The sequence below is a fragment of the Dermacentor silvarum genome, chromosome 4 (genome assembly GCF_013339745.2).
Source record: "Dermacentor silvarum isolate Dsil-2018 chromosome 4, BIME_Dsil_1.4, whole genome shotgun sequence".
NCBI classification, from domain to species: domain Eukaryota; kingdom Metazoa; phylum Arthropoda; class Arachnida; order Ixodida; family Ixodidae; genus Dermacentor; species Dermacentor silvarum.
Genome location: NC_051157.2, coordinates 208,281,470 through 208,304,548, shown reverse-complemented (window position 1 = coordinate 208,304,548; position 23,079 = coordinate 208,281,470). Strand labels below are relative to the sequence as shown.

Sequence of the window (23,079 nt, the reverse complement as noted above, 5' to 3'; positions counted from 1 at the left end):
ATATCAAAATACAGGGCTTTGAAACACTGCTGAGTTTGAGAGCTACGAGCGGGTATTGCAAAGAAAAAAAGCATGGCATTATGTGACTTGGCATACCGACTTCAGGTTCCTCACAGACAACTTTTCGGCAAAGCAAAAGAACTTCGCCATTGCTTGGAAACCTGTCATCAACAACTTCGAAAATTCTTTTAACAATAAAAAACTCGCCACCATCTGACTCGAAAATGCTGCTATCACTTTTGCTGCTTCTTTTGTATTCCCTGCTATGAAATATCGTTCCCCGATACAAAAATCGAAAATGTTCTTGTACATGAGGTACATGGTTCAGGGCTATCTTCAGACAATCTCTTTCTGCAGGCAACACCACAGGCACATCCTTGGGTGCACCAAACATGCAAGCACCTTGTATGTGCTGAGCCTTTTCTACATTTGGATAGTGCAGGAAATCATGGCACAACTGCTTAGTTGTCAACGGTATTGCTGTTGAACAAAGCAACAGCTTCAACTCCTGGGAGAGAATCACACGCTCCAGGATTTGTTCAGGCACACCATTTGCTGCTGTAACTAACTTGACAAGCTGGCCATTCCCACTCTCAAACCCAAATGCTGAATGAGCCCACAGTGGGCCAAAGTTGCGGGCAGCCCGTGCTAAGTGCAGGAGTTGATGCACGTTGAATGTCATGCACCTATCACTGTACAATGCCGCAGCTCGGTTGACGAAACGTCGAAGAAGGTTATCTGAAATAAAAAGACATCCCATGTTTAAATTCAATACTATACACAACTACTTATGAAAAAGTACTGTTTATGAAAATGAACCTATGTATGCATTATGATCATTATGTACTTAGTGACAACAGCCCCCATGCCCGTCATTGACCTGCATTTCTGTCATGTTTCAAAAGCAGCCAGGCAAATTATTAGTTCTAAGGCTCTACAACACTTAAAAATCCAGAAAAATATGAAAACAAAAACAAATTTGATACATGTTCTGTTGTGCTCAGCATATATTTGCAACAGTGCTGCAACAGATGTGGAGTTCAGTGCATAAGAGGCCGAACTCCAGGAGCCATCACAGCCAGCGGTGCTGTTAGGTACCAGAGCATGCACAGCAATTCATCCATTGTGGTATCACACTGTTTCAAAGAATACAGCACAGCAGCATGCACCCCCTATGATTCACAGAACCACCTTAATTACAAACCAAGTATTCCCATCTGGATGTTTGTCGCTGCCGAGCTGGCCATGCATGCGCCGCCCTTGCTTTACTCCTCTCTCTACTGTGCTTCTCTTTCCTTCCTCATTCCCTTCCTCTAAAATGCAGTTGAGGTGTCGCCCAATGTGCAAGACAGTTACTGTGGTCTCCCTCTGTTCAAAACCACTTCTTCCTCCTCCACATTTCCTGATGTCACACAGTAGATATCAAAATGGCAGTCACTGTCAGTGGGAGATGTTCAGGGGCTGTCACTTTAAGGTGAAATTTCTATTAGAATGCACGCTTAAAAGACGAATTTTTATTGCGATAGCAATTATATGGACACTCAAAAGCAGATTTCTGCCGTCGGCGTCGCCGTCGCCGTAGCCGTCGCCGTCGCCGTGAGGTTCCGTATGACGTCACTTGGAGAAGAAATCGTCGCCGATGATAAGTGGTTCTTGAGGGAAAGGGAAAGGTTGGCGCTATCTTCTGCAGCCCTTGAGGGAGCACGGCTCAGCGCCAAGCCGCGCGCCGAACGCTGTATGTGCGAGTGAAAGGGCGCGAGGGGCGCGTCTTTCACGGGGAGTGAACGCACGGCGGAGAACAAACGCGCGTTCCGCGCCGTGCTCGCTTAAGGGCTGCGTCTCTTTTAAGGGTAGGCGTCTCTTTTCTCCTTTACAATCACCATATATGTAGAGCAAACGCACCTTCTTCCGACGCGCGAGAAGCCGTGGGGGAGGGGGAGGGAAGGGAGGCGACGTTTAGCTGCGGCACCAAGTGCCTATTTATATCACAGGCTCCGGCAACAGTCACCAACGCCGCACGCATTTTGAGCGAACGCGGGCAAAACGCCGATGGCGTCGACAACAGTTCTGCGTGTTGCCGATGCTGCTGCATGTCCAAGTTTATACAGCTGATAAAGCTAATATCATTACTCCGTATCATTACTCTACAAGTTTGCTATCGCAATTGATGCTTCGCCTTTCAGGTGAAACTGCGACCACTTTTTTTGGGTGCATGTCCATTATGGGCCCTTTACTCTCAGTTTCAATGACAAAGTGATAATATAGGACAACTATGTCACAGCTCCTTGAATACAAAAATGCATGTTGTTAATTTTTTTTCTACAATCAATGTACAGTTTTTCAAATAACCCTACTGAGTACAAAATGCATGTGTGAAAACTGCTTGATTAGGATACACAAAATTTCTCCTCACCTGCTTGGGCAATGGCCGGAGGTGAGAGTTGCTCTTGAAGGAGCAGAAAAATGGCCTCGGAAAGAATTGCGAAGTGCTTCATGTAGGGTGATGGCAGAGTATTTTGGCAGCACGGTAGGCAGTAGTACAGAAGCCAATTTCGCCACTCATGGGCCTTCCAAAAGTGCCTTTCCTGGATTGAGCGAGGCAGGCGTGTAATATGATGTGGCGGTTGAATGCCCTTCAGGCGCCGGTTCAGGAAATTCAGGGTGCTTGGTCGTCCTGCAAGACCATTTCATACAGTTCACATCATGTACATTTCTGGAATGAATGTCTGTAAGCCAGTGGGCCTCTTCAATTTTAGGTTTGGACAGCCCACTGGCAGCCAGACAGCAGCTAGCTAGTTCTGGCCCTGATAGGAATAAGCATCACTGTCACAAAAATTGGGATCCCAAGACAACCTGAAGATGCCCGAACGGTTGTAAAATCAAATGCTAGTACAACTGGCCAGTAAAAATGTAAACCCGCTGCTTGAATAGCAGCGGCCAGTGTGATCAGCAGTTTGGTCATTCATGCACTACCCACTTGAAGATATCTCATTATTATTGCCAAAGAGCTCAAGTGATATTATTAAATGGTTGCACTAGAGAATACATCACTTCTGCAGTGTTCTGTATGATCAACACAGGTTGCGTGCAGTCCCACCATTTATTTTTGCACAACACTACATACGCTGTAAGACATATCCGGTACTACGTGAAATCTCATGAAAATGGTCCTACATTCAAAATTGATTGCTCCAGGTCTTTTCTCAAGGATAACGCTGACCGCCAGCTTTAATGGTTAAGGAAATGACCATAATTTTACAAAACTGGAAAAGCAGGCTGGCCACAGGATACCTTTATATATGTGTAAACAATTGTGACAAGCTGCTTAAGCTTCGATTTCAGAAAGTTAACGCTCGTGGTGACTCTGGTACACAAGCTGAAAAAGCTGGGGCTGTAGTTGGCGCTCGAATGCACTCAACACAGTCTGTGAACCGCTAAAAAATCTAGGCTAAAAAGCAGAGCAATGGGTGAAACAAGAATGAATAACCTGCAAGACAACGCAGCATGTTTGAGTGCGTTGTATGCGGTTCACGCAAAGCGATATTTTTGCTGTTTCTTGTATGAAACCATCGTGCAAAGCAAAATTGGCTTTAGAAGGTAAAGCTAGAAGTAAATAAAAGTCAGCTGAGCTCACTTTTGCTTACTTTTATAAAAAACACTATAGCCACCGAAAGCGCCTGTTGGAATGAGCCCATAACAGCTTACGCTGTAAAACACATGTGCTCCTGAATTCAGTGTGCACAACAATCCAGGAAAAATGCATGTCTGGTTCGTTACAAAGTAGTTTCTTGGGCTAGTTGATGCTCTGGCAGTCTGATAATAGCCAGAAGTGAAAAATCGAAACAGCCCACTCAATCAATATGCACAGCAAATAAGCTTCACATGCACATTAGTTGCAAGATCAAGAAACTGCCAAAACAACAGAATACTGACCTATGTAGAACTTTTCGTGGCAGTGAGAGGAATCGAACCAATACTCCGTGAACTGCCTGGTCACCCCAAGTAACACACAATGCATGTACTCCACAGTGTAGCACTCGACAAGATCCAGGTACTGCAAAGGCCAGAAAGCTGATGGCCCTTTCAGTCCATTGACTGGAGTCTGCAGCTCCATGGCAAGTTTCATGTCCCTGCGTATGCCTGCTGCTGTCCTCTCTGGTGCAGGCGGCTCCGAGTTGATGTAGAGACGACGTCCTGAAATGCAGATAGACACTAGAGTTAGATGACACTTTTAATGGTGCTGTTATAATCTATCTACAGACTAAAAAGCACACTTACAGGCTTCCTCCTGAGCATGCAGCTACTTTTGAGTCAAGTTTAAAAGTTCAGTGGTAAATTTGCCTAGAAAAGAACTTTACTAACAAGAGTGCTTCTACAGATCCAAACAAACAATGCATGATGCTTATGTAATGATCCTCAACACTAACCATACAGGAAATGATGCGTAATATTTCATGGTTACTATTTTCAAGGGCCAAAAACCCTACCACATCCTTCAAGTAAAACAAACAATAAACTATGTTCATGGTATCACAAACAAAAAAGAACTAAATCAGCTAAAATTTATTTTGTTGCCACCTTCCCATGCAGGTAGGCGTAACTTATGATTCACACTAAGTCTTCGAACCCTTACACCCCTGAATTCTGCAAATATGTAATGTGTTTTTAATACAGTTCGGCACTTGTCACATTCATTTTTACCATCCTTGCCTTTTTTTGTGCGGCTTTAATCCAAGAAATTTTCACCAATGCTCTCAGTTTTGTCAAAATTTTTCTATGTATACATTCTGAAAGTAATCGGACAAATTACCAAATTGTGATATGTCTGCCAATATTTCAGCATACAGTGCAAGGCTAACACAGTATCATAATAACAAGTATGAAATGTCATCTAACAATAAATATTACTGCAACGAACTTACCTTCTTGCAGTGTTCCACATGCTAGGCACCATGGGCAACCAAAGCAGCCATTGAACTGTGTCTGGTTTCCAACAGCTGCTCTGGCAGGGGCATCAACGCAGACACAAGCTAGGTATACTCTGGAGATCAGGTCCACAGCACCATGCTGCCACACAATCTCCCCAACCATCTGTAAGGCTTTCACAAACTTCCCAATAAAAAGAGCCATATCAGGGTGTTTCCGCCCAAACCACAAGCCGGCGAGGAAGGTATTTGCATTTCGATGGGGCTGCGGAAGCTCGTTGATCGACAATTGAATGGGCCAAATGGAGGCATTGGAGGACTTGTACAATGGGCTCCCATCTGTATTCACAGTTAATGTTAAGTCACTCCATTTCATAAGACCCATTTGGCGGAGTCCTTTACAAATTGCCCCATTTGCAATGTCTGTCGTCACTACATTTCCTGAACTTTGTTCGTCTCGTAGCATTGATAGACTGCTGAAAAGGAGCTCCTTGACTCTTGCTATTATGTGTTGAAGCTGTTCTTTTATGTCCATAATAGCAAAGAAGCACCCTTTCTTCTTCACCTCACTCACATCGTATGATAGCTGGCATATAGTGCAGTGGAGACTCCTCTTGTTCTCACTCATCTCAAGAAGCGACATACACAGTTCGCAATAGTAATGTCTCTGGGCTATCTGTTCACATTTGGGAGCCCAAAGCTTTCGAAACAGGTATTTTGAGCGTGGGAGACCAGATGGCCGATGCCCAAACAAAGCGTCAACCAACTTTAACAAATCATCAACCGCCGACCAAGTGAGCCCATGCGCCACAACAAACGCCATAATCAACACAACAGCCTCAGCCAGTGTTGTTGATGAAGAAGGCAGTGTTTTGTTTCCGAAGTGGCGGACACATTGAGCTAGCAGCTCGGTGTCATGGAACTGTGGCACAGGCCCATTGGCGGGGTCACTTCGTTCTTCGTCGGTATGGTCACTGTCTTCACCGCTGCAGCCACTCTCGCTCACGGCATCCACAAATTCCGTCTGCTCATCGTCGAATAAGTCGTCACTGGTGATGCCAGCTTCACTTGTGGTTCTTGGCGGCTGTGCGTCGCTTAAGTATGCCAGGGCACTGTCGTCAGTATCAGCGCTGGAAGCAGCTACGCCGATTCCTCGCTGGCGATTTTCATCGCAGTTGGCAGTATCTGCGGTGTCTGCAGCGTCGTCGGGTAGGGCGTCAGTCAAAGGCTGTGCCGCCGAGGCGCTCGGCGTGATGGGCCGCTGCTTGTTGTACCATAGCGTGGAGCGTGGAACAACAAAGGGCGCGTCCGCATCGACTAAATAGAGTTTACGGCGCTTCCGCTCTTTCTCCTGGCTCATCGTGCAACGCTTGCTACACTGATTTCCGCGCGTCGCCGAAATCAGCTTGCCATGCAGGTACCACAATCACACCAACAAATGAGGCACGCAAACCGACAGCTCAAGAACAAAAGTGTTCCTGCAGAACTGCTGCGACTACTTGATTATGTAAGAAAGCAACAGTGGCGCTAGCAAGTGTTTATTTTTAGTGCATGCATGTAATTTATGGCAAAGCTAGTTATCTTACTTTAAAATATGTATCAGTCTGTATAAACGTACACACACATTATTCACAAATAAAATTTTAATCAAGTTTAGGACTGCAATTGCAAGTTCCGTGTCGTCTGCTAGGTAAGGCCCGGTGTTCGTATATCGAATGCAGAAGAGTGACGACAATGTCCAAGTAACCTTGCACACATAAATTTTAAACATGTGAATACGACAAAGCAGCTGAATTTACTTGCTGCCTAAGCACGAAGTTGAAAGATGACGTAGACAGCGCGCATTCTCGCTGCAAGCGCACAAATGAACTTATGAAATTACAGTTGAAGTGACAGTTCATTTCAACGAATGCCTCTCATGCTGCGTACTACGCGCTGGAGGTCCCTGTCTGGACTCGTTTCGGGCCGATTCTAAAGAAGTGTTCGATCGTGTACCTTGATTGGTCTGCCAGCACATACAGCAGCCCGATGCTGCCGATGCTGTTCTATAGCCAACGTTCATGGAAGCTAGCATCTATAAACGTTGGTTTTAGCTACCAAGCATATGAAACCTCTTTGCCAACGCCCGTTCACATGGACGTGCACGCACCAGTTCAACGTTATTACAGGTATGATAATAAAACTCGTCAACAATACCCAAACTTAACGGAGTAACTTACATCATATTTCTGAATGACCACGTCCTTACGTTGAGTGAATTGACCCTTGAATTATAGAACAAAAACTGCAGGACATAAAAAACACCACAAATAATTTATTACTGCAACTTTTCAACGTTACAGCCAGTTTCGGTTCGATTTCTCAGAGGTCCACCACAGAAAAAGATATACACGGACACAGGTGAAGGGAAACAGACAAGGCAGTGTACCAGCTTCCTTTTAACGCAGATGTCATTACTCCTTGTGAGGGCTGTTGTAGGAACATAGCGATCGAGCGACCGAGCGAGATAATTATCTGTATGCCGTTGCATCGATCATGCTGTCATTTAATTAACACCATTGCGCACACCATTTATATTGTTACAATGCGTGGCCTATCCGTAACAATATATGTTGTAAGGACAATTAACGTACTACATCGTTCTATATATAAAGAAACAGTCGTTCTTGGTAATTTCAGAGCCCCCAACGATGCTGAATATATATAGCGGGAATATTGCGGAAAAAAGCGCCTAATAAAAGCACTTCCCACAGTTCGATAGCGTGTGACCATGCCTATCTTCTAAAGGCTCATGCATACCGGGGACTGGCAGTGGTTGCGCGACCATTCCCTACTGCAAGCGCGATCGATGTGTTGCCACCGGCTAGCGCGACCTGGGGCCGTATTCTGAAACGTTCGCCTAGGCGAACGTTTCAGAATACGGCCCCTGCCGTTCACCACACCAAATTCCTCGCGATAGTGATGTCGTTCACGTCTGTTCTCTCTGCCATCACCTCGTGATGCCGACGTCTTGTTCCATTTGCGACTATTTGCGAACAACTTACGCAGCGGGGCTGCCACAGTACTTATTTTAAAATAAATGATACGGCCGTCAAAACCACAAAATGATTGTGAGGTACGCCATTGTCAGAGGCTACAAACTATAATTTTGACCACCTTGGCACCCTTGTGCGTGTTGTATGCATGGCGGAATTGTATTCGTGCGCTGCGCATTTGCGGTGTCTTTAACTGCAGAGTTTCCCAGATATACTGCTAAGTGGAAAACTAGCACTATGCAGTGGATGATGCAGTCTGCAGACGTGGTTGCGCGAAAAGGCCGTAGTTATAATTGTGACGGTTTTCACATGGCATGGCAGATGCTATCTGGAAACCGGTGGGGTTGGGGGGGGGGATCCAAGCTTCTCGCCTCCTTCGAAATAAAGTCTTGGGAATCCTACTAAACGAACTGCGTTTCAAACAAGCTCGAAGCTGCTCGAAGCATATCCGACCTCGCGAGGGCGCCCGCACCTGCCGCGTGCATTGCTGCCGCGTGCGACTGCCCATTTAAATGGTTGTCACTGGCGCAGTCTACAAGGTGCGTGTTTTTTATAGAAATGGTTAGGACTTTATTTATTTTATTATTATTTCTTCTCCATCAGGGCACTGTGTGGTGCCCAACAATGCAAAGGGAAGCACGATCATCATCGTCATCATGTATTTCGCAGTCAATCCAGGATCAATCCGGAAAGTGGCGAAGTGAAGTCAGTGCAAATATCGTGCTACACAACAATGGCCACGTCGGGTACGCCGAGCTTTGCTTTCGTGAAATACCACGACGGTGCCAAGGCAATAGTGCATATTTCACTGATAAAGAAGTATGCCCCTACGTCGGTGAACGAACTGTGCAAGAAAAAATTGGTGTATTGGTGCGACACTGGACTGCTGTCGGACCACAGCGATGAGGACTATTACCTCGCGGACATTGTGGAGCTTGGTGGTAAGTGATTTTCATTTGAATGTATCAACTGTTTCGACTTCGACGCTGTACCTATGCTTAGATTGTGCCGCATGCGTACGGATAGCTGTCGCGCACCGCAAGTTAGGGGACGTAAACCGCCGGGCATGCAAAACGACGCTAAAAGGGATACAAAATATCGCAAGGAAGACGTGGGGCTTTCAGTGCTCAAAAAGGCTCCTGTAGCACGTTTAGTGAAATTACAGCTTTCTTGGTGCGTTTACAAACTTCACGGATGACTAGACTGTGCGAGTTGGCAGTGTTATCAAAGAAGCAGTTAACGAACGCAAAATGTGGAATCATGCTCGGTGTCACTTTCAATACTTTGAACACACCTATGTTCGGTTTCTGCGAACAGACCCTGTCGCATCTGTCGTAGCTTCAGATGAACAAGACAGAGAGAGAGAAAAAAAGGAATTGACTTGTATTTCGTGGGGAAGGCTGCGGCGTCTAGAGAAATGATGCAGGTTATATGTAGCCCAAAGCGTGCACTTTCGTTTGGTGATTGCCAGTCCTACAATGAATGAACGCGATTGTATTTTTCTCTTCGTGGTTGTAGGGACGCGGGTCTTCGTTTATCTTGTATTCAATGCTCATTCTATCAACTATGCATTGAACCCATCTTTTGAGCAGTATGTCTAAATGCATATAGTAAATAAATGCAAAATCTTCTATGGCATAGTATGCAACAAGTACAAATAAATTGTTTAGCTAACCATATTACAACGGTTAATGTAACTGCTGTGCTAGCAATTCGACCAACATGTTTAATTTTTGTATGCTTTCATTCTTGATCTTGTTTTTTGTTCTCTTTACTGTGCTATAGTAACAAAGGCAGACCTCATACAACGGTTGACAAAGCGGAAGATATCCGTGCCAGAATTTATTTTTGATGGAGACTCATCGGCAACAAGTGGTTTGGCGACGAACGTATGTATTAGAAAACAATACTATCTTTGTGTAAATCATTGTAGTAATGGTATGTACAACATTGGGCAAACTAATAAGCAAAGAGTGAGGTCCCTTTCCTACTGCCAAGACATTCACTTACCATACTTATGCTATCCAAATTTATTTACCGTAGTTCACACACAAGCCACAAATTTGCATGGCTTACTGCATAATAGGAAGTGATTCGAAATAAACAGGGCAAGTTTTCTTATGTTTACAACAATCAGGCTGTCTGGGAAGAACAGTGCCGTGTGGCTGCTGCAAACTGGCGCTCGATCCTTACAGATGAGATCAAGTGCATGTGCTCTATGGCTCTAAATACTGCCAATAAACAGGATTTAGAGCTGTATATCTGGAACTATATTCTGCTGCAACAGGATATGACCTTATTTTTTGGAGCATGCTTTTAGCCTCGGAAGCGCTGCAATTTATTTGCGAGATAGAATACAAGTCCACACTTTTTGTTCTGTTTAATGGGCTTCTCACTAGATTTGAGTATTGCAAATGCACAAGCGCGTCATGTAAATCATGACACGCTTGTGCAGAACTGCAGAAGGTGAATGAAGACCAACTAGTACCTATCCATATTTCTCGCTTTATTGAAAGCAGGGTGTTTCAGACCCATTAAATTTAACTAACTGGTTTACTGAAATGGAGATTAAACGATCTAATGTGCTGGCATCTAGGAAAATAGTAATGTATGTGTTCTAACAATTGTTAAGCAGCAACAAGCATCCCTGTGTTGTCTTTTATGTTAGCTGCCAACTACACTTGCTTGTACTCCATGTTGCAAGTAGTCTTTTGTGGCACTGGCAATGTCACAATGGCACAGTAAGCAAAAATATTTAAATGTGCCTTTGTGCATTCTGTTCCAAAGGCGATTTATGTTTAAAACTTGCTGATGAGAAATATGAAAAGGGTTTCTCTTTCTTAATTTCTGCAAACTTACAATTTTGGGGGGCTTTTTTTGTTTTTTTAGTCGCAGGTTCCTTCAGCGAAAAAGGCCGCCCGCAATGTGCAAGCCGCAAAACGCCGCAAACTGGCGAGGTTAATGTCCGATGATCAGGGCACGAGTTCTGATGATGGTGAAGATGATGTTGTTCCAAAAAAATTGCTCTTGGCAGAGCAGCAAAAAAATGCAGCCCTGTGTCGGAAGCTGGCAGCACTCCGAAAAGAAAAAGATGAGCTGCAAGCACGTCACGACCGCCTGGAGGACCACCTTCTCAACAAACTGGGTGAGCATTAGCTTACAATATTTAAAAATGTGTTGGGCTGCATGCAAGGGTTAAAAGAAATTGCAAAATACCTACACTGTACACATTCTTGATAACATTTTAGCAAGAATGTGTCTTAGCAAGAATATGAGGCCCTCGTTTAGCAAGAATGATGTAATGTAACACCTATAACAATATTTGGGAAAATTAGTGTTGTTGCATGCGGGCAGGTGCATATCTCTTGCAAGAGAAAAATAGATGCATCACTGCTTGCAGTTGTGCTGCTCTTTCACTTGCAGAAATCTGTAAATGATTCAGGATGGACCTGCCATGGTGCATGGAGAAAAGTTGGTGCATCACTGCTTACAGTTGTGGTCGTCCTTCACTCGCAAAAATGCGTATATCATTTAGGATGAACCTGCCATTGTGGTTTAGTAGCTAAGGCATTCCGCTGCTGGGCATCAAGACGCAGGTTCATTTGCTGGCCATGGTAGGTGTACTTCAAAGGGAGCGAAATGCAAAAATATCTGTTAATTAGATTTAAGTGCAAGTTAAAGATCCCCAGGCAGGCAAAACTAATCCGGAGTTCCCCACTACGATGTGCCTAATGATCATATTGTGGTATTGGCATGTAAAACCTAACAATTTATGCAATCTCTAGCTTTCATTTGAATATGAGACTGGTTGCTGTCATATTTTTTATAACCAGTTCTCTTTGTGAATGGTTTACGTGAACAAGCAATAACAAGAGAATAGATGATGTATGTGGTGGTAATAGTTGCTTTGTTTCTTCCTAGATTCCTGGTTCACAGCAACTTGCCAACGTTGTTGCAAGGTATGTACACTCTCTTTGTGCAAATATAAGGGGAACTTAGTTGGCTCAGTCATTTTCAATAATTAGAATTGTGATGCTTTTAATTGAGTACAAGCTGGTCTTTGTAGCTAGCTGACAAAAGGAACATCCTTGGTGACTTAGCAGCTAAGCTGTTGTGCTGGTAAGCATGAGGATATTGATTCAATACCAGGCCATTGCAGCTGCATATCGTGGAGGGCAAAATGCAAAAGCTCCTGGGTACTCGAGAGTTAGGTGCACAGTAGTGCACCTAACCCCAGCTAGTGAACGTTACTCGGGCGTCTCACTACGTTACTACAGCATGCCTCTAACCATATAGGGGTTATGTAAAACACCATAATTTTAATAGCTGACAGGAATGACTTAGTTCATCTCGACTTTTTAAGCCAAAGATTTACAACAGTAGGCTTCAGGGAACTCTAATAACTCCAGAAAAGGGGCTGGGAAACTGCTGCTTAGCATTACGAAAAGTATGTGCTGTTTGCTGGTATGTTATAGAGCGTAATCTTTGTCTCTTGTCAGCAGGAAGCCGTACATTTTGCTGCATTTTCGGAAAAGGTAGGATTTAGCTCCCTGAAGTTTCGTTTACTGCCATTATCGTGAAGCGAGTGTTGCCCGGCGTTGGCAGTTTCGTGGCCCTCGCTCGCTATGCGTGCCGTGATATTTCACGACTCGCACTCAATATTCTGGTTTCAGCCTCACTGGCTCTTTGTTCGCACCACGTGCCCTTCTCCTCTACTTCGTCTCTCTTTTTTCCTCGAGCACTCCTTGGGGCACCTTGTGTTAATGCTGCCTTTCTTTTCAGGAAAACAGTGTGCCTTGCCCGAATGCCACACCTCCAAATATTGGTGCAGATGACAGTGGAGCAGCAGTACTTGCTTCCCAAAGCTCAGAGGTATAGAAATGAAGCTTCTATTGACCGTAATTTATGGCATGCCTTTTTTCAGTGAAGACAATAGTTGCCCATGGGATTATTCTCTTTCAAAGAGCCTCTATCATGCAGCAACCTGCAGATGAACCGTGCGAGGTTATGTGCAGTCAAGTAGGGTCCTCAACGTTTCCTAACTTCTGTTTGCCTGGCATTATGTATACATGCAAGGAAAATAACAAGCGCTATAAAAATGACAACTATGAACATGGCAGACATTTTTTTATCGCAAGCTCGGCTACTAGATGTGGTAGTCGATGCCAAAGCTACATCCTCGTCAGAACTTCAGAAGTCATTCTCGTCAGATGTATCATGGCTGTCCTTGGCATCCCAAACGACCTCCTCAGCACCATTGAGTACAATCTGTGTGCAGCATTTCTGAAATCCAATCTGGGTTGTTGTCGCTGGTAGGCGTCTTACGAATCCTTTACCCGTGTCACAACTTTGCAGAGACAAGAGCCTTCTTGTGGTGTTATGGCGGCATCGTAGCTTGCCGATTGGTCTCTGCTACCCCACAGAACCCGTGTCTCGAAAAACCAGAAAGCATGCTGCTACCCTTTGCGCAGTAGATGGACAAATTGCTCCTGCATTTTGTCTTCTAATTGTGTGTGTGCTCATTTTCTAGTGTATGTTTAACCGGTGGGATTGAATAACTAATTAGCGTATACCTGAAACACATATTGCAGAGCTAGAATGTGTTGGCTGCAGAACTTGATAATGACAGTATTGTTGTCATTTGCAGGAGTCTGACGTTGCAGTGCCAGGGGCCTCTATTATGCTGCAACCTGCAAATCCACCATCGCAGGCCGTGCGCAATCAAGTAGGGTCCTCAATCTTTGCTAACTTCTATTTTCCTGGCATTATATATACATGCAAGGAAAATAATAGGTGGCTCAAATGTACTGGGAATAAGATCAATATACCTAGGACATTGGCAGATATATGATAAACTTTATTGCTACTACCGTATTCACTCAGAAGTAGGTCAACCACTAGTATAAATTGACCCCTATATATTGACCTCACAGAGGAAGAAAAAAATATTTAAATATAGATTTGCTTTAACCTTATGAAAACCCACCATAATGTACAATATAGATTTTTTTGTCTTGCCCTTGCGGCAGTGGCCACAGCGGCCCTATAAAAATGACAACTATGAACATGGCAGACATTTTTTATCGCAAGCTCGGCTACTAGATGTGGCAGTTGATGCCAAAGCTACATCCTCGTCAGAACTTCAGAAGTCATTCTCGTCAGATGTATCATGGCTGTCCTTGGCATCCGAAACGACCTCCTCAGCACCATTGAGTACAATCTGTGTGCAGCATTTCTGAAATCCAATCTGGGTTGTTGCCGCTGGTAGGCGTCTTACGAATCCTTTACCCGTGTCACAACTTTGCAGAGACAAGAGCCTTCTTGTGGTGTTATGGCGGCATCGTAGCTTGCCGATTGGTCTGCTACCCCACAGAACCCGTGTCTCGAAAAACCAGAAAGCATGCTGCTACCCTTTGCGCAGTAGATGGACAAATTGCTCCTGCATTTTGTCTTCTAATTGTTTGTGTGCTCGAGCATTTTCTAGTGTATGTTTAACCGGTGGGATTGAATAACTAATTAGCTTATACCTGAAACACATATTGCAGAGCTAGAATGTGTTGGCTGCAGAACTTGATAATGACAGTATTGTTGTCATTTGCAGGAGTCTGACGTTGCAGTGCCAGGGGCCTCTATTATGCTGCAACCTGCAAATCCACCATCGCAGGCCGTACGCAATCAAGTAGGGTCCTCAATCTTTGCTAACTTCTATTTTCCTGGCATTATATATACATGCAAGGAAAATAATAGGTGGCTCAAATGTACTGAGAATAAGATCAATATACCTAGGACATTGGCAGATATATGATAAACTTTATTGCTACTACCGTATTCACTCAGAAGTAGGTCAACCACTAGTATAAATTGACCCCTATATATTGACCTCACAGAGGAAGAAAAAAATATTTAAATATAGATTTGCTTTAACCTTATGAAAACCCACCATAATGTACAATATAGATTTTTTTGTCTTGCCCTTGCGGCAGTGGCCACAGCGGCCCTATAAAAATGACAACTATGAACATGGCAGACATTTTTTTATCGCAAGCTCGGCTACTAGATGTGGCAGTCGATGCCAAAGCTACATCCTCGTCAGAACTTCAGAAGTCATTCTCGTCAGATGTATCATGGCTGTCCTTGGCATCCCAAACGACCTCCTCAGCACCATTGAGTACAATCTGTGTGCAGCATTTCTGAAATCCAATCTGGGTTGTTGCCGCTGGTAGGCGTCTTACGAATCCTTTACCCGTGTCACAACTTTGCAGAGACAAGAGCCTTCTTGTGGTGTTATGGCGGCATCGTAGCTTGCCGATTGGTCTCTGCTACCCCACAGAACCCGTGTCTCGAAAAACCAGAAAGCATGCTGCTACCCTTTGCGCAGTAGATGGACAAATTGCTCCTGCATTTTGTCTTCTAATTGTTTGTGTGCTCGAGCATTTTCTAGTGTATGTTTAACCGGTGGGATTGAATAACTAATTAGCTTATACCTGAAACACATATTGCAGAGCTAGAATGTGTTGGCTGCAGAACTTGATAATGACAGTATTGTTGTCATTTGCAGGAGTCTGACGTTGCAGTGCCAGGGGCCTCTATTATGCTGCAACCTGCAAATCCACCATCGCAGGCCGTGTGCAATCAAGTAGGGTCCTCAATCTTTGCTAACTTCTATTTGCCTGGCATTATATATACATGCAAGGAAAATAATAGGTCGCTGAAATGTACTGAGGTTGAGGAAATACTTGTTAATGACAGTATTGTTGTCATTTGCAGGAGTCCGACATTGCACTGCCGGCAGTTTTTGCTGAGGTTAATGGCAAGGTGAGTTTCTCTTTTGTTATTGCGATAGCAATTATACGGACAGTCCAAGCTAAAATTTGGGGCTGTCGATGTGGTGGCTCGTACATTAAGGTCCAAGTGCAATAAGATCCTATCAAGAAAAAGCATTTGAGAGTGCACAGTCTTCATGCGGGCGGGGTTGGGATGACACTGAGTCTGCCCAAGTGGGAGGGCGCAAGTCGCTGGTGAAGCATGTCTGTCTTCTAGTCAGCCTGGCCTGGGGTGGTCAAGTTATTGCTTCGTCTTGCTGCAGACGTAAAAAGGGGCCTGGGTGTGCCCTATCCTAGTAGTTTTCTGCAGTATTTCTTAAGTTTGAGTGAGCCGAGATGGCTCTTCACTTTGTATCAGTCTCTCCGCCGGCATCCCTGGATTTCTGCATACCTAATGTTGCAGCTCACTCTATCTCAAGGAAGCGAGAAGCTACTCATCGAGCGAGATGTGTTTGTGTTTTGCCTGTGTGTGCTGAGACCGTGCTGATCAATTTAATTAGTATGAGAATGTTTGCTGCATTATGTGGGGCCGATTAAACTACTAACTATTTTATAGCTGTTAGATGCTTTGTTATCGCTATCACTGTTTTGCCTTTCAAGCGAAACTGACTTTTGTTAAATGAAGAAACATATACTATTCTGCTTGCTTCTGTACAAGTGTGTGGCATTATAGGATGGATAGTTGGGCTAGTTGGTATTGTACTCCAAGAGAAACAGTGCAGGAATATCGAGACGAAAAAAGAGGTGACACATGCATGTGTAACTTAAGTATAACATTTATCTTTTTTTGTGAGGGTGCATGGTGCACAGGCTTCAAAAGTGTTTTGGAAGTAAATTGAACAGTTCTACTTTATTTGATTATAACTGAGTAATTGGAGCATGCCTGGGGCAAAACCATTTGTAGCATTTGTGTATAGTGATAACCTTAACAGCTTTTTTTGCAAGCCTTAGTTGAAGCATGAATGCCCTAATTGCACAACTGCATGTCCTGCTGTGTCCTGTGTTATGTACAGTCTGTTTCACACTTAGGGGAAATCTCGGAGCGCATTGCATCGCGATGCGGCGAGCGCTGGAGTCGGGTGCCAGAAGCAGCTCGCGCAGGCGCAGACGCTCGAGGCGCGTTATCTTGAACCGCGTCGACTGCTCGACGCGGTTGGCGGCCAGCCGCGTCGAGCAGTCGACGCGGTTCAAGATAACGCGCCTCGAGCGTCTGCGCCTGCGCGAGCTGCTGCTGGCACCCGACTCCAGCGCTCGCCGCATCGCGATGCAATGCGCTCAGAGATTTCCCCTAAGTGTGAAACAGACTGTACAGCTTGACAGCATGGCCTCCTTTAATGTGAAAGAATTATAGGCTCCATCACATGAAAATTCATTGTCGTCCGGTGTGTCCGAAAGACTGTACCAAGAGTGGTCGATTGCGCAAACATTAAAAACACGTAAAAAATGCTTGGATGTCAGATTTTTCAGGTAGGCTCCTGTAAACAAAGCAAATTGCTTTGATGAGAAAGTTTGACGGACTGGGTGGGAAATAGAACCTGGTACCCCGGGGTGCAAAACAAGCATGCTTACCTGATGTTATGGCGGCTCTTTGGTACAGGCTGACCTAAATTAAGGTGTGCCTAGTGCGTGTGCCATATTGCGCGCGTCACATTGAAGCCATTTGGTTGACTAAAGGTGCTTTCAGGTTCCCACACGTAAAGTCTTAATGTGTCTCTGCCGTCCTTTATTGCAGGTACACCTAGGAAATGGTGTGTTCGTTGACAAGGAGAGGTGGGACCTACTCCAGGGGCGTGGCCGGGACTCCCTGTTCTGCAAAGAACTGGCGAAACTGGTGTGGGGAGTCCCGGCACTCAGGGGTAGGAGCGTCACTGGGGCTCTTTGTCGCCGCTTTCTTAAGGACACCAATGCTGTGGAAAAGCCGGCTTTAAGCCCCCATAAATTGCAAGCTGTAGGCAGTAAGTATCATTCACATTCTTTCAATTTTGTTTTTGTAATGGTTGTAGCAATGCATGTATAACACCGAAATGACTAATTTTTCAGACGCATTCGATGCATACCTTAGAAGATGTGCCCCTGAGGAAGAGAAGAAGTTGCGGCGCTCCAAAATGAATAGATACCTGGCAGACATGCTGAGGGATCTAAAATAAGCATGAAATAGTGTACACATACAGGGTGTTTCAGCGAACACTTTAAAAAAAATCACAGCATATCCACGGGGTGAATGATGATGAGTGGGCGAAGCTCCGGAGGGAATCATCGGATCTCCCGCTTAAGGGGATGCTAGCACAAACGCGTTAGAAATGTGCAGTACTCTCTAGTAAGGTGGAGCGGCCACAGCGTCTTACGCAGCCATTTACAAATGCCGGAACGTGCACCGCGTTTGCCGACGCCATCACATGACTGCTGAGATAGTATACCCCCCGTATTCATAAACGCTCCTCGACTTGAACTTGACTTGCCACCGCTTTGGGCAGCGCGTTCGAAACGCGTTGAAGGTAAGGCGGAGAGGCCACAGCGTCTTACACCAGCTTCTTACACGGGCCGTAACGCGCTAGCACAAACGCGTTAGAAACGCGCTAGAAACGCGGCCTTTCGTTAATGTTGGGTATTTATTGCCATCGTGGTGCGTGTGTCCATGTCCGCTTCGTGGCGTAGTGGGCTAACGCCGCGCGCTCGGAAGCGAGGGGTCCCTGGTTCGATTCCGTGCTACGGACACAACTTTCGGAATTTTTTTTCTCATTTTTCTCAGACTGGTTACACACTACTACAACGACGAGGACGAACGGGTGCCGCTATAAGGAGCTTCGCCCCTAAAAATTCTGAAAGGTTGCCTGTGGCAGATAGCACAATTGTAGCTCATGAGCTGGTCTACTCGATGAGGCGAACATTACTTGCACAAGAAATCTTAAGGCATAATCAAATAATTAACAGAAATTCTGTGATTAAGTTTAACTAATTACCTGATGGCCCATATTGCAATTCACAAATTGTAGCCGTGGAGTTCGCAAGGCGGATACACTTGGAACGAATTCCCGGGATGACGCCAGTTTCGAGATATTAATTCCCGAACATTGCAGAGAAATGCATTGGCGTTCCAGTTGGGTTCTTAACAAAACATCGCTTTATGCATTGAAGCACAAAATTAACTGGAACGCCAATGCATTTCTCCGCAAAGTTCGGGAATTATCTCGATACTGGTGTCATCCTGAGAATTAATTCTAAGTGGATCCGCCTTGCGAACTCCACAGCTACAATTCGTAAATTGCAATATGGGCCATAAGGTAATTAGTTAAAAACTTAATTAGTGAATTTTTGTTAATTAGTCGATTATGCATTTCAATTTTTTGTGCAAGTAATGTCCGCCTCTTCGAGTAGACCAGCTCATTAACTAGAATTGGGCTGTCCGCCACAGGCAACCTTAAATAAATTTTGAAAGTGTTCGCTGAAACACCTTGTATATGTAAATGCAGTAAACCTCCTTAATTTGAAGTTGTAGGGGCCATGGAAAATCTCAGGATTAAGCAAACAATAATACGATCCAGACTAAGATTTAATTACAATTTTTTGTTGCTACTTTTCTCCGCTACAATGTGGTACTTTTATTTGACGAATTTTGGATTACTGAAAGTAATCAGTGATGCTGGTTTGTCGCATCCAGTAGTTCGTGGTTTTGAGGGTAATGTTTGCCAGCAGGCCAACTACCGTATTTACTTGCATACTGACCGCATCCCTGAACTCTGTGGCATAAAAATTTGTTTCCCCTCCTTCATGCCCTGATAACACCCCGTACGTACCGTCATAGCAGGTAACAACGGCATTAACGACACGTGTTCACTATTTTATTGCGATAGCAATTATATGGACACTTCAACCGGATTTCTGCCGTCGGCGTCGCCGTCGCCGTGAGGTTCCGTATAGATAAAATCTTCACCGCGCGCCGTATGCCCGAGCGCAAGCGTGCTGGGACGTAGAGATGGGCAAAACGGCTCACTTCGGTGAGCGGCTCGGAACGGCTCCGCTCACTGAAATGAACCGGTTCATTTGAACGGCTCACCAGTTCACTTAAACGTGTAACATGTGTTATGCGTATTCTATAGTTATGTGGCTTTGGAAAAAAAAACGACATATGCATAATTTAATAACCGTGTTATTGGTATTTTCGCTATGTTTAGAGAATATTTTTACATATATTAAAGCGTGAATGTTTATTTGTAATGAAGCTTTCTTTTCTGATATTGGGGATAAGATGCTTATGATACTGTGACAGGCAGAATGCGACGTACTTTTATCAAAAAAAAATATGTAACTTCATCGTCATTACAGAAGCTTGTCCGTTTTCGTGGTACTTTATAATCACCTTTTGTCAAACTAAGAACACAAAATGATCGTACATTATGTGTCAACTTTATTCGTTTATTCACATACGTACGTTCACTATAATATGAGTAAGCTGTAACGGCATGCAAAATGAATGTAGAAATCATTTCTTGAAGTACAATACAAAAATCATACGAAAGATCCACAATACTGCCGCACGTACCTTTCGTTTTTTTTTTTTCTCTCTCTTGAGTGCACGCGCGATACTGGCGATCATGCCATCATACACCAGGACAAAAACAAAAAAAAGAAAAAAAGAGAAATGAAGTTCTATTACAACACAACAGATCACTGGCCTCGTTTTATTGACGTGCTAATGATACACGCTCAGAAAATGCACGGCAGGTGGTTGTCATGGGCGATATTTTCATGAATACACTAATTAGCACAAATGAAGACCAGGATGTAAACTGTACGTTCACCTCTTGTCGTTAAAGGCCCCCTAAACCACCCAGAGGTCGAAATTTAGTTGTGGTGTTGCAGTTGTGCACGAGTCTACAACGAACACGTAGCCGCGAGAATTCTTCGAAATGGTGCCGTAATAGCGGAGTTACACGAGTTTGATGATCGAAAAACGGCGCTCGCTCGTTTCGCTCTTTCGTTCGATACTCTCCTCATCGGCTGGTCTCCCCTCCTCGCCGAGTGCTCCTCGAAAGGTCACGTGACATACGACATCGCCAACGCGCTTCTCAAAACACTGCATACTTCCGGTCACGTCCACGCTAGCGGCACATATACCGACGGCGAACCAACCGTCCGCCAGTGCCGTAGAACGTCTGCCGCGCGAGAGGTGTCCAAAGTAGACGGCAGTTCGGCCGGCGCCCCGCCCGCTGCACCATCAATGGCCCAATCGACGACCGCGAACCTGCGCGCCTCCGCCACCGGCAACGAAAACATCAGCTGCAGCCGGGAGACGACGGGCTCGTATGTGCTCGCATCGCAGCCGACGGCGCCGCTAATATCAGCGCATTTTTCTTCTTTGTGTATTGTATTTTTCTTCTTTCTTCAGCGCACGATGTGCGATCGGTGAGAGTCGTGCAACATCGTTCGAACAGCTGCAGGCAACGAACGGTACCATCCTTTGCCAATTGAGACTTCTTTTCTTCTCCCCTCGGTGGCATCGGGTGCCACACCATAAGAATCACAAAAAAACCAAGGGGACTGCTGCGCACACTACACACTGCGAGCGAGTACCAGTAGCGCGAGTCGGCCCACACCAGCCACCATTCGTCGGTCAGAAATCTAAAAACATCGAAACCCAACAGAAGACCCAGCTCTGACGGAACGGTTCGGCACGGCTCGTTCAAGAAGAGAGAACCGGCTTCCTCACTCCGAAAGAACCGCCGCTCAGTTACTCAACCACGGCTCCCCCGGTCTTCAAAAGAGCGGCCCGCTCCTGAGCGCTCAGGAGCGAGCCGGATCTTTTGAGCCGCTCTTTTGAAGAGCGAGGGAGCCGTGTGAGCCGCGGTTCTTTCGTTCTTCAGCCGAAGGCGAGGGGGTGAAGGCGACTCTTGCGAGGAAGGGCGGGAGGGCAGTTGCTTTCTCGTACCGCTAATAGATGGCGCGGAAGTCGCACCCAGCAGAAGACCCGGCTCTGACGGAACGCATCGGCACGGCTCTCTGAACGCGTGAGAACCGGCTCCCTTTCTCCAAAAGAACCGCCGCTCATTTTTACTGAACGACCGCTCACTCGCTCTTTAAAAAGAGCCGCTCACAAGATCCGGCTCGCTCCTGAGCGACCCATCTCTACTGGGACGCGCGCTATCACGGAGAGCGAACGCACTCAATCCCCCACGCGCAAGCAACGAAGCGGGAAGCCAGCGCTGGAGGGAGCGGGGGGGGGGGGGGGGGGGGGGGGCACTTCTACTGTGCCAACAACCGCGCTCCTCGACCGCACGGTCTCTTATCTCTCCCACGCGCAAGCAAGGAAGCGGGAAGCCAGCGCCGGAGGAAGCGGGGGGGGGGGGGGGGGGGGGGGGGGCGCACTTTTCTTCTGCCAACAACCGCGCTCGTCGCTCGCCGCACCGTCTCCTATCTCCACACGGCTCTGACCTTTAAGCGCCGTGCATTCGCGGCTCCGTTTCTGTTGAAGCGATAGACCGCACGTACCTTCGCCCGCAGCGGCGTATGCTTGCTGCCAGCGTTTTGACAGTCGTTGTCTGCAGTCATTCAGTGTGATCTCTTCATGTTTGTTTGTGCGCGCTCACACCACGCTTGTTCATTCAGTTATTAATAGTCGGGTCACATTTTCCAACGCACGCTACACATGTAATGCTGCCCGGATCGGCAGTGCAGCGCTACAGGTGTGTCCCTTGGCACGCGCGCTGCCCACGGGAAGCGCTTCTCATCAACACCACCGTTTCACACGCGCCTTCTCGTGGTCATCGAGTCTCTCTTCATGTCGGTCTACACGCGCCTTCTCGTGGTCATCGAGTCTCTCTTCATGTCGGTCTACTCGCGTAAGTAGACCGACATGAAGAGAGACTCGATGACCACGAGAAGGCGCGTGTGAAACGGTGGTGTTGATGAGAAGCGCTTCCCGTGGGCAGCGCGCGTGCCAAGGGACACACCTGTAGCGCTGCACTGCCGATCCGGGCAGCTCACCTGCTTACCTAATCAGCTCATGTTTACTACAATTCATATTGCTACCAAAGCCGCTCACCTTACTTCGTATGACATTGCTGTGTTGCTATCGCATTCATTGCTTCGCCCTTAGGGCGAAACTGTGACATTTTTTAGGCACCTATTGCGCACCGTGCTTTAACCCTTTTGTGGTCAATCACGTGAATATAGGCTTCGCGAACAAATCAGAAATGGTCTATGCGCCATATATTTACGGCGCTGGCTGCATCTCAAGAATTAAGTGCTCTAATTTTCTAACTTACCCAGCATGTGCTGGCACTCTATGGGAATAAGGGA

General features: G+C 45.7%; 2 protein-coding genes across 5 annotated transcripts; one reads left to right on the top strand and one right to left on the bottom strand.

The window, feature by feature from the left end:
• Positions 1–3,793: 3,793 nt before the first annotated feature.
• Positions 3,794–7,028, bottom strand: LOC125945124 (uncharacterized). Its single transcript, XM_049666695.1, has 3 exons — positions 4,923–7,028; positions 3,934–4,194; positions 3,794–3,813 (listed from the first exon to the last, which is right to left on the bottom strand). The coding sequence occupies exons 1-3, from the start codon at positions 6,283–6,285 to the stop codon at positions 3,794–3,796; spliced, it is 1,644 nt and encodes a 547-aa protein (XP_049522652.1). The 5' UTR covers positions 6,286–7,028.
• Positions 7,029–8,638: 1,610 nt separating this feature from the next.
• On the top strand, positions 8,639–18,770 carry LOC119449209 (BEN domain-containing protein 5-like). Of its 4 annotated transcripts, XM_049666336.1 has the most exons (11): positions 8,640–8,901; positions 9,746–9,849; positions 10,850–11,105; positions 11,882–11,919; positions 12,743–12,832; positions 13,608–13,685; positions 14,562–14,639; positions 15,519–15,596; positions 15,728–15,775; positions 17,516–17,738; positions 17,824–18,768. In XM_049666336.1, exons 1-11 carry the CDS (start codon positions 8,694–8,696, stop codon positions 17,928–17,930), a joined length of 1,308 nt encoding a protein of 435 aa, XP_049522293.1. In that variant the 5' UTR covers positions 8,640–8,693; the 3' UTR covers positions 17,931–18,768. The 4 variants fall into 4 exon arrangements, with proteins under 4 accessions (XP_049522295.1, XP_049522296.1, XP_049522293.1 ...); XM_049666338.1 differs by lacking the exon at positions 13,608–13,685 and having other exon boundaries at positions 8,639–8,901; positions 17,824–18,770; XM_049666337.1 differs by lacking the exon at positions 14,562–14,639.
• Positions 18,771–23,079: the final 4,309 nt, after the last annotated feature.